The 11901-nt window shown below is 40.8% G+C and overlaps 1 protein-coding gene across 1 annotated transcript; it reads right to left on the minus strand.

Annotated features, from left to right (window-relative positions):
• LOC121950518 (muscarinic acetylcholine receptor M2-like) lies at nucleotides 1-10815 on the minus strand. Its single transcript, XM_042496542.1, has 4 exons — nucleotides 10758-10815; nucleotides 2904-3137; nucleotides 1850-2719; nucleotides 1-488 (listed from the first exon to the last, which is right to left on the minus strand). Exons 2-4 carry the CDS (start codon nucleotides 3072-3074, stop codon nucleotides 177-179), a joined length of 1353 nt encoding a protein of 450 aa, XP_042352476.1. The 5' UTR covers nucleotides 3075-3137; nucleotides 10758-10815; the 3' UTR covers nucleotides 1-176.
• Between the last annotated feature and the right edge of the window lie 1086 nt (nucleotides 10816-11901).

Raw genomic sequence — 11901 nt, forward strand, 5'->3', positions numbered from 1 at the left:
AAATGTAAAACACAGTATCCTGGCAGTCAGAATAAGTTCACCTATTGAAAAAGAAATGTAGTGTACAATAAGAACACACCTAGTCTATAATTTAACAATATGTTCACTCTTTGTATTGTCTCAGTTTACAAGATTTATCGCATTATTTTCACAAACATGAGTCAGTTCGTCCGCCTTCATCGTGCTGTTCGTATGTTCTTATACTGGCACATGAGCAGGTGCTTGAAGGTGTTTTTGAACGTGGCGTTGCAGAGGGCGTAGCAGGCCGGGTTGATGGTGCTGTTTATGTAGCAGAGCCAGTAGCCGATGGTCCAGAGGGAGCTTGGGATGCAGATGGAGCAGAAGGTGTTGATAAGGACCATCACGTTGTACGGCGTCCATGTGACGACAAAAGCAACCAGGATGGCCATGATGGTGCGCGTCACCTTTTTCTCCCTGGAAGAAATGCCCTTCCTTTTCCACTTTGCCACAGCGGTCTGCTTTGTCACCTGGAGGATCAGAGTAGAAGAAGAGGACGCGTCCAAAGTTTTTAACGTGATACTGGTTGATCTTTTTGGCAACTTAGGGGAACAAGCTGTGATCACAACTTCACACATTCAGCATACATGGAGCAACGTTACCTTTAATTTTGCAACGTGTTTTTGGCGAATGTACTGTATGTCCAAAGTGATTTTAAGTTCAATTTTAGTTTAAAAATCGAGACAGTGTCCCTTTATCCAATACTTTTGTTTATTAAAACACCTGAAAAACTAATGAAAATAACTTGGTAATTCTGCCTTTCCGGTGCATATGGACCTGCAGTGAGCTGGCATGGCTGCACACTTTTAGTCTTATATCAACAAGACTAAAAAAAAAACAGGTCTTTCTCAACGCTGTGTGGAAAGTGTGTGCAGATTGACTGTTAGACCCCTTCCCCCACTCCCTTTATCATCAGCGCTTGGTGCTCCTAGTTTGTCTGCCAGCAATATCTGCCATCGATTTAAATCTGTGGAGGAGTTGGCTTTTGTGGAGGTTCAGTTTTTATCCTGAGTAGGTCCCAAAATTGTCTAGGATAGGAAGTACTACCTGAACTGGGTTAGCCATGTATAAAAGAAGTTCATCTGCATACAGAGATAGTTTTTGATTTGTGTTTTTCCTGTTTCCTCCTGAGGGTGATGCCCTCAAACTTATTCTGTTGATGCAACTAGATAGCCAAGAGTTCAATAGTCAGGGCAAATAAGAGAGGAGAAAGGGGAAAACCCTTTCGGGTCCCCCTGTGGAGGGGAAACGAGTGAGTCTGGAGTCCATATGTATGGACTGAGGTGACTAGGGAATCATCAAATTACCTAATCTAAGAAATAAAGCCAGAGCCAAAGGAGTCAACGGCGCATAATTACGGGCAGATTTTTGCTTATGGCCTGGGTGGGGTGTTCCCAGCATAGAGCCGAGGGGGACTCCATTGACTTATGTATGAAGTGAAGGTGTCTCCATGTCTTTTCTGTCTGCTACCAAACAGTGGAAAAATTCCTTAAAACTGCTGTGTGAATAGATGAGCTACCATCAATATAAAGAACCAAGAACTAAGTTTTTATAAGCTGCTACCGAATTTAATGGCCATCTGTCCAATAGTTGTCAAGAAATCTCACTCAAAAACACAAATGTGACCCTCATGGTGGTGTTAGAGGGTCAAGCGGTCATTTAAGTCGTATGATTCATCCTCAGGGGACAATGAATGTTTGTACAAAATCCGACCAAACAGGTCGACATTGCCATTGAGCCCTCTAGCTGTAAATCAAATTTGTGATTGATATTTTATGTTTCTTTTAGTTGAATCATGAAGTACAGGCTTTTACTCAGTAATCAAATTTACCTTGAACAGTGTCCTTGTAGCCAAACTTTGTCTGTCAGCAGCTGAGTTCTCCGGAGAAGGTGGCTGTGTTTGAGTTGTCTTTTTCTCATTGTTGGACCCTTTCTGTGGTGACGGAGGGACCTCAGCGTCCTTAGACGTTGACGCTTGGATGCTGTCTTCTGTGGAGTCCACCAGCTCTGCTCTTTCTTCCTGACACGGCCCGTTTCCGTTCTGCTGCTGCAACATTTCCTTCTCCTTCCCATTTCCAGCCTGCACCTGAGCATCTTTCGCTGTGATGCAGTTGTTCTGGCTCTCACATCCGTCCTCCTGGCTGTGAGAGGGGCCCTCTCCCAGACTGGCCCCTGAGGTCTTCCTGCTGTCCCGCCTCATGCGGCTGCGGCTGGCCTTGGAGATGCGCCAGTAGAGGTGGATCATGATGGCGACTGGTAGGTAAAAAGCTGCTATGGCTGTCCCGAATGTCACCGCGGGGTTTGAGAAGAACTGGATGTAGCACTCACCTGGCGGCACGGTCCTCCCGCCCACAATGAACTGCCAGAACAAAATGGCTGGAGCCCACAGGATGAAGGACAACACCCAGGCCGCTGCGATCATCAGACCCGCCATCTTGGTGCTGCGGCGCGCCGGGTAGCTTAGCGGCTTGGTGACGCAGAAGTAACGGTCAAAACTAATGATGAGCAGGTTCATGACTGAGGCGTTGCTGACTACATAATCAACGGCCAACCACAGGTCACACACCACTGCTCCCAGGGGCCAGTAGCCAATCACAATATAGACGGTGTAGAGGTTCATGGAGCACACGCCAATAATGAGGTCTGCACAGGCCAGGCTGAACAGGAAGTAGTTGTTGACAGTCTGCAGGTTCCTGTTTACCTTTAGAGAGACAACATGGAGCAGGCTGTCAGATGCTAATCTTTTTTGGTGCGAGGTGATGTGTGTTTTCTCATTTCTGTTAGATTACCGCTCTGCACACATGCTGTGTTCTTATCTCTACGTCTGGGTGTGCTTTTCAGCGTGTCCTTTAATCATAAATGATCAAATACAAGAAAACACAAACCTTTATAGAGAGCATGACCAGGATGTTTCCGATAACGGTGATCAGACTCAGAGATCCAGCCACCAGGATGATGAGTACAATCTCCACAGTCGAGTATGGGCTTTCAGAGAAGAGGCTGGCGTTATCACCACTGCTGATGTTGGTGGCGTGGGACAAATTCAGAGTCTCCATACTGTCTGGTTTCGGATATCCTTCTCACAGATGCTTCAGGCTCGAATCATGTCCGTACAGCACCTGATAAACACAAACATTGTGAAGTATTCAGCCTCTTTGCTTTTCGTGATGCCAGTTCGGTCCCATCTGTGTGTGCGTTTATCTTTCTGCACTGTTACAAATGCAAAATCATGCGTAACTTTCAGTAAACAGTTTGCAGGTGTTTGTGTGTTTTTGAGCTCCCGGGCTTGGCCCAGGTGTGAGGGATGGACAGGTGTGCAAACAAAGACTGCAGCAGCTGTGTTTAAAATATACAGCAGTGTCCCACATCCTCATATCAGGAACAACACATTAGAAAGGTCGCTTGGAGGTTGCACAGTAAACCAGCTGCTTTGGTACTTGTAGATGGGATTTGACCTAAATCCAGGGGTCCAAACTTTTTGAATGGGGGCCAGATTAGATCATGTAAAAATGTCTCGGGGCCAGCTGCTTCTCGCATCCAATGTGTCGGGGAGTAAAAAGTTACATGCAACTACTTACAATGATTAAATTACAGAATAAATGTTAATGTAATCTTTTGGTTACTGAGGAAAATAATGTAATTAAATTACAGTTACTAAGCTAAATGTTACAAAAAGGGTTACATATTAAAAAAACTCCTTTCAGTAAAAAGTTAATATGTTGAATAAAACATTCATTCTGTGGCTTTACTTTTTGTGCCGTGCAGGAATGCCTTCTCATGGCATATTTTTGGACAACGCGGGGCAGCAAAGCAGTTGAGACAAATTTTAGCGCAACATTCATGCACTTATATTGTTAAGTCTTTTCAGCTTTATTGCCCCGTTTAAAACATTTGTTAGAAAAGTCATCAAAAAGTAATCAAATGAGATAAGTTACATTACTTTGATGAAGTATTAAAATAGTTCTGTAACATTACATTTTGTAACAGGGTAATTAGTAATCTGTAACCTGTTACATTTCAAAAGTAACTTCCCAACACTGCTTATCACATATATTATATAAAAAGATGCCGTACAAATCAAATGCAGACAACCACAGCAGTCTCATCTTTCAGTGAATCAACTTTTCATCACTCAGAGGCCGTTATGGCACAAAATGTCAACTTTACGCTTCTGTGCTCCATGTCGGCTGTCTGGCAGCAAATGTTTGCTGTTAGCTACCTTTTTTGTTTGCTTGTTTACCATCTGTTTATGAAAACACATTAGCCAGACCTACATGGTGTCAGATGCTATTAATAATTATTTTTGAGACCATTTTTGACTCTGATACCTTGTTTGAGGTTGTACACTTGCACAAATGTTTTTGTCTTTGCCAGCCCAGTTGCCAGAAGAAAATGTTGGCATTGTTACATTTGTATGGTTCATATGAATCATATCAACATTTATAAAGTGATGTTATATATAAACAGGTGTTGTCATCTGGAGTTTAAGGGGATGGTGGATGCGTCACCAAGGTGAAATGCCTGCAGACCACTGTTTGAGACCTGCAAACAACAAAACCAGTTGTGATTTAGTGACTCATTTTGCTTTTCCAGCAGCTTTTCGGCAATTGTTTGTGGTTGTTTTTGTTGATCTGTTGTTTTTCCAGCAGCTGCTTGACCATAATAGGTGTTTTTTTTTTTTTTTATTACCAAGACCTCACTGCTTTTCCTGCCGGGATTGTGCTCCCCGAACAGGGTATTTTGAGCTAATAATCTATCTTTTTCTAACCATAACCAAATGATTTTTGTGCCTAAACCTAACTACACCCTAACCAAAGTGTTTTTGAAATGTAAAAGTTCAGTGTGTCTGCTACATACTAAAGCTCAAATATAACCTATCCATAGTTTGCAGAATCATTCAGTGCTGACGTGTTTGCTGGAGATTTGGTTGTTGTTTTCTGAGCTACTCTCTTCGCCCTAAACTTTAGCGACTGGGAAGTCTTATCTCTGATCAAATCTGACCCGACGGGTTGAACGAGACGATGTAACAAAGCCACCTACACTTCTGGTATGTTCATTTAAATTTCCCATCTAGCCTTGAAAGTCTCACAGTGCCCTTTGAGAGTATATAATCTGCACATGAGAGCCAATTCAAAAATGTCAAGTTGTGTTCTTGATCCTGCAGGCGTAGATGAGTCATTTCCCAACAGCATCTCTGCAACTTGATATGGGATAGATACTATCAGGTTTAAAAATTGGATTTTCTTTTGGGAAGTGTCTGCACGGGCATACATGCTTGCTCTTTGGGACAATTAATAAATCGTAATGGAGGTCATGATTTTAGATCAAGACAGGGCAGCATCAAAAGAGCGTTTATTTGTGACAGAAACAAAGATGGAAAATTATTTTTTGGAAGTACCTGTTCTGTGAGTTATAAAAGATTTCCACTGCCTACGCTAAAAATCCAGGTATGATATGGTGCTTAAAAAAAATAAGCATCCACTAAACAACATATGATATGTGTACACAAATACCTGTTCTTTTGTATTTATAATTGGTTGTGTATTCAAAATGCCCCCCAACAAAACAGCACAATTAAGGCAAATCATTACTGTTATTTTAGAAACCAAGAAACATCAGGAATAGACCTACAATGTAAACACAGCATAGCAATGTGATTAACTGATGTATTCTGATCAGAAAATCAATGTAAAGAGACTTAGTTGGGACCATGAAGGTAGCTGCATACTGCTAAAACCCCGTAAGTGACTCCATTAGGCCACATGATAACATCATACTGTACCTGAGAGATGTTTCCTTCCTGCTCTTACAGCCAGATGAAACTTCATTACAGCATCTCTAACTCTATCACTTACTCATCAAAGACCCATTCTGGGATTTTTCTGTCACAGATGAGAAAGAGCGTGTATGTGTGTGTTTGTGTGTTTGTTTGGGTGTAATTTAGCTGTAATTCTCAGGGCCTTGTTTTGACAGCCTGTGATTTTTTGGTCTGAGTCGTGCGGACGTTTAGTGAATGAAGAGTTACAGTGTAAGATTTGCACTGATGTAAGAAGAAGGTGAGGTAGACGTTAGCATTAGGGTTATGGTATGTGTGTTTTCTTGCATGAAAAGAGCTTTGTACGATATTCGAAACCTGGATGGACGTCACTTTTACTATTTCATATTTGAAATTGTCATAATTATATATTTTTAAAATATTTGTAAAGAATAATTATGGCTTTAATCATTTTTTGGACCATGTCCTTGATTTTATTGTTATTTTTTTTACTTTCACTGTCTTTCTTTTTTGTTTTTTGATTTTGGACGAGAGGGATGGTGGATGGGTCCCACAAACAAAGGGACTTTTATGTTAGAGTTCAGTGTACTGTTTTGTTTTTTTCTACTTTCCATGTGCCTCCTTTCCCTAAACATAATAATCCGTGCCAGCATGTGCTTTTGCTAAACTGTAATATGTAGACACAGGAGTCCACGGCAAAGCAGCAACATGTGATGAGAAATAGTTGCATTGTATAATGTAGCCTGCTTATCCATAGTAAGATTATAACCCACAGTGGATGGTGATCTAGACAAAAAATGGCTACTCCTCTTAATGGGGGGCAGCAGCAAAACATATTTTAACCCCGCTTAAAGAAGGCCCATCCCAAAAAAATCATTTATGGTGTATACTATGTTCAGAATATTTTCACTACTTTTCCCTGCTGTCAGACAGCATTTTCCAACAGGAAATGGAAGCTGTTACATGCTCTCTTTAAAGCCACCAGACTCTGTTGACAAAAAAGGCAATATTACCTCATTGAACACAGCTGCTGCTGTCTCGAAGCCACACAATAAGAAAAAGAAAAATGAGCTAAAACTCCAGATGTTTTCCTACTTGTCTAATAATGACTGTATATAAAGATTAACGACGTGTCTCCACATCCGCCTGCTGAACAAAAATGAAGCCAAAATAACCAGGATACAACCGCTGCTTTTTGGCATTGGTGCAGCTCGTTCTCACTCCGATATCATCAAATAGCACCGCTCCGTCTGTGCTTTCGGCATACAAACGCGATGCCAAAAGCCACCTTCTGCGGTGACAGATGAGAACGCACTTGGACAGAAACAGTTGTCAGAATATGCTGGTGAACAGCTAGAGGCCACTGGGCGTGTCCACATGCAACGCACAGGGGCGGTGCCACTTGAGAACGCTGCTGGACAGAACCGATCATGTTTGCAAGAAACGCCGAAGGACAGCGTTTGGTAATAACGCTGCTGTTAACCATGTAATGTAAGGAGCGTGAATGTGCTTATAGGTTTGGGTGGGTGGATGGGTCCCACATACAGCTGACTTTTGTACCCGAGTTCACTTCCTGTGTGGATGTGTGTGTTTTTCTACACCATACCATGTGTCTCTTTTGCTTTAATCTAACCATCAACCACCAATCTTTCCATCCTGACAGTCTGTGCTGTTGGGTAAATATAAGGACTGTGCTGCGTCATCCCACCATGTGCATTTGTTGACGTCACGGTAACGGCATCCTGGAGCAAACAGCTGATGCAGAAGGATACCTAAAAGGTCATAAGTTGGCATGAAAGGTCACTGACAGAGCGACACCATGTGAGTTAAAATGAGAACATGTTGGCTGATGACATCATCAGGAGCCAGAGTCTGTGTCCCGCCCATACACCCATCCAACCAATCGCAGCACCACTGACGGCAAGCACAGCAATTGGCACACATAGCTGTTAATCATGACATCCAACCCACTTTTTATGGCATCAAAAAACTAAATAATACCAAATTATCACAAAAACGTATCCGCTTGATAAGAACTACCTAAAATAACAAAAGCCATCTTTGGGAAAATGTTTTTGATGTGTTCTTTGATTTTTTAGTTTGGCCTGTGTCCCGTCTGCTACTGTGAAGGGGGCGGGGTTTATGATCTATACTGCAGCCAGCCACCAGGGGGCGATCGAGATGTTTTGGCATCACTTTTGGGAACTGTCATGTCTTCCATCTGTACTACACAAGATATGTTCTCATACTACAAAACTTTTAAGGAGATTTTCTATAACAGCCAAGTCACCCTTACTTACCCTTACTTGTTAATCCATTTTATTTTAGTTATTTTATTTTAGCTTTTTGTATTTTTTTTAATATTGTTTTATCAGCCTTTATGTCTTATGTAAAGCACCTTGAATCAACCTTAAATACACCTCGCCTTTCTAGTTTGCAAAGTAAATTTTCACCACATACAGTAACAAGCTGCCTAATAAGCTCAGGTGAAGACGTTGCCATGTGATGTGGAATTGGTTAGTAACAGAGCGGGAGATCACTAACTGCTCACAAGCCCGTCCTCACTTCTTCCCTTTCATTCACACTAATAAGACCTACATTACTGGACCTCCCTAATTGTGATCCAGGGCTACTGGAGAGAGTCACAGAGGCAAACAGCATTTCTCTGACAGGCACAGAAACAGAGTAATTAGATCCAGCAGATGCTGCCTGCAACAGCTGTACCGGTAATATGCTGCTAGGATATACTCATCTGGCAGCCCGGCTTTAAAAAGTCTGTACTGTCTTTGATATCATGAACGAAACAGCAGTCAGCTGCAGAGTCACCAGCAGATGAGATGGTGAATCAAGGGGTTTGTTTGCAGAGTCAAGAGCGGACGTTACACAGAGTACACCGTTTCATCAAAAGGAGGCTTTAACGACTGCAGATCAAAGTGTTGTGCTTTATTATTTCAGTGCAAAATAGATTTTTATCTTGTAAATGTGTTTTACATGTTTTCAGGACAAACATGTTTCTAATGGGAAATATGTTACAATATTCTGGATGTTTGCACAGACGGGATTTCAACTCAATCAGCAATTTCAAAGCATGTAAATACACAATACATTTGCACATTAGACCGATATTGGTTTTACAGGGCCATCACTGATTATTAGTACTTAATTAGGCTGATAACCGATATTTGGAACTGATATGCATTTACAATACAAAAGGAAATATTCCTGTCAAAATTTAGACTTTGGAATATAACAAACTCCAACGCAAATTTTTGTTTAAGTGCCTTTAGCAAAACTGAACCTTTCCACATCATATACAGCAAGTTCCCATGATAAAGTTTAGTGAAAATTTAATTTAAAAAATGAATGAATAAAAATAGCTCCCTGAGGTTTTACAAAGTAAAAGCCTTCACTGGTGTTTGTTGAGTGTAATATGCACAATTTTTCATTAATTAATTAATTTATTGGCAGTCAGTAAAATGCCAAAACAATGATCATTGAAAAATGTCTCCATATGATTGACCCTGCTCTGCGAAAAATGTCTGTCTTTTTGTAAAAAAATACAAATCAAAAAAAAAAAATCTTTTCCCCCTTATGTTATTTACTTATTTATTTATTATTATTATCATTATTATTACCATTTCATATAAAGTCCGATGTCAGGGAATGTTCCCTCTTATGAAAATGGAAAATAAAAAGTTAAAAAAACAGATAATCTGCAAAATGCCAAGTATCAGCCCAGATAAATGGCCAGGTCGATAATCTGTCGGCCCCTAATACACAAGATCAAATGACCCAACACAGTGCATACACGTAATTTCAGCCAATTTTTTTAAGTCACACACTGTTTAATTTGTAAAAGCAACATTCGATAGATCTCACATTTCCTCTCGGGGTTTTGAAGCAAAGGTTGCTCATGTTATTACACTAGTTACTGTAAGTTTGTTGTGATTTCAGAGAAGTGTGTCCTGAATCTAAAGAGTGGGAAATTTCACATCAAGCTGAGCTTTGGCCTCGCACAGCAGTGTAACTGAGAGAAGAGAAAACCACTTAATGTCCAAAGCAGCTCTGCAATGGAGCCAGAAAGGAGAAAAAAAGAGAGAGACAAATAGCAGAGTGACCAGGGTGGCAAGGACAACGAAATAAATCTGAAATGATTAGGTGCAGAAGAGATAACACATGAAGGACAAACATTAGTTTTGAAAAACTCTATTTTTAAAAGAAGAGAGGAAACTGAGGGAGTCCATCCAAGGGGACAGGAGAGTTAATGAGCAAAGAAAAAAAATTATCTTGCATGCTTGCAGTTTTCAGGGAGGAGCTCTCTGTTTGAAATCTAATTTCCCTCTTAAACACAAACATATTGTAGTGTACGCGGGGGGATTCCTTGGCAGCGGGGAGACCGGGGAATCCAGAGTCTGGATCTGATGCTGGTGGCTGTTTGAAACCTTACAGCTAAGGACAGAAATGAAGATAAACACTTCTAAAACAGCCGCTGGGGAACAATAAAACCCAGTTCTACTCTACATTATTATTAGAAGCTTCCTCAGGAAGCTGAAACTGCGTATGGAGGATAACGTTTCAATCAATATATAGACTAATGTATCACATTATAATCTTGGATATTTCCTTTTGTCTGTGAGTTCATAGTGACCTTTTCATCAATAATTCAATTTTCCCATAATATAGCTTCGCATTTCTAAAAATTTACAATTTTGTAATGTTTGCATACAGCTCACAAGTATGTCTTAATGTTAATTAGCATTGTTTAAATGAAGCTTTTTTTTGTCTTTAGTGCATAAAAAAGCTTATACAGAAAAAGATTCATACTTTTTAGGTGCCAAAATAAACTTCATATACCTTAATCTGTTAAACGTTGCTGTTCCATAAGTTAGGATCATTTCCTAACTAACAAAGTGTCCTCGCCTGCTGCAGTTTGGTGCAAATTTGCAGAGAAATGTTATCTTACCTTGTCTGCTGGGAATGACATGGATGAGCTGTTTTAGTATGGTCCATGTTACTCTCACCTCTGTCGACACACTGGAGCAGAGAGAGAGGTAGAAAGTAACCCGGCGTTGATGTCGCTCCTCCTCTGGCAAGAACCAGTGTGTGTGTATGTTTGTGTGTGTGTGTGTGTGTGCGTGTGTGTGTTAGAGACAGAAAGAGAGACTGACAGCAGGGAGGGGTTACGGGGGGCTATTAGTTGTGTTGCATCCCTTAAGCTAGGGTTGCAAATTTGAATAAACAAGAGACAGACAGCGACAGAGGCAGATGCTTGTTTCAGGACCATGGAAAGCACTGCAGCACAAACGCATCATTTTCTCCTATGTTACAGAAGCTATAGGCGATGACATGGAGAGAAGTTTGAGTGGCTGTGGCGTGAAGTAAAATGGTAAAGCACTATTAAAAAGAGGACAAAAGGGAAAGGGGTCGCACTGTTATTCTGTTGCTGCAGGACGTTAACCTTTAAGACTCTGTTGTTTTGACCTTTTAACCAAACCTGTGACGCAGTCTGCCCCAGTTGGTGGATGACCTTACTTTGATGGAATTACCACAAAGAATAATGGTCCCTATCCATGAAATATTATTGCAAATAAAACAAGCAGCGTGCCATCAAACAGGCTCGATGATTTGATATGAGAAAATCTGATTTGATTCGTCGTGTCTGTCCTGGTGCAGACTTAAGGCACACTGATCACATCAACATTGGTCTGTTTTTCTTGGTTGTAACGTAGGAAACCTGTGCACATTATCTTCTCTGGAATCACTGTGATTTGATATCACAGAAATATTATTTTATTAACTTGACATGGGTGCGGTTATCTACTAGAAAACTGTCTTGGTGTGTCTATTGATGGCTACGAGCTCCTTTTCCGTTGTTTCATCATTTGTCACGAACACAAATCAATGTGAGGCTCGGACTGTGTGTCTCCAAATGTGTGTGTTGTGTGTCTTTGGTTTCTTGTCTCCCAGAAGCTCCTTTTTCCAATTTCTAAGACACTCTGGCATGTCTTATTGTTTGCAGTAATTATAAATATCTATTAAACAAATGCTTATTAACAGTATTACTCTTCTTGATAATTTATAACACACACCTCATTATTAGTATTTTT

The sequence above is a fragment of the Plectropomus leopardus genome, chromosome 11, assembly GCF_008729295.1.
Source record: "Plectropomus leopardus isolate mb chromosome 11, YSFRI_Pleo_2.0, whole genome shotgun sequence".
In the NCBI taxonomy this organism is placed as follows: Eukaryota; Metazoa; Chordata; class Actinopteri; order Perciformes; family Serranidae; genus Plectropomus; species Plectropomus leopardus.

Bases quoted from the DNA above. Each gene is read 5' to 3' on its own strand.
- LOC121950518 (XM_042496542.1), bottom strand. From the start codon at position 3,074: ATGGAGACTCTGAATTTGTCCCACGCCACCAACATCAGCAGTGGTGAT. The intron at 2,720-2,903 runs GTTTGTGTTTTC...GTCTCTCTAAAG, and splicing joins TGGTCATGCTCTCTATAAAG to GTAAACAGGAACCTGCAGAC. The intron at 489-1,849 runs GTAAATTTGATT...CTGATCCTCCAG, and splicing joins CTACAAGGACACTGTTCAAG to GTGACAAAGCAGACCGCTGT.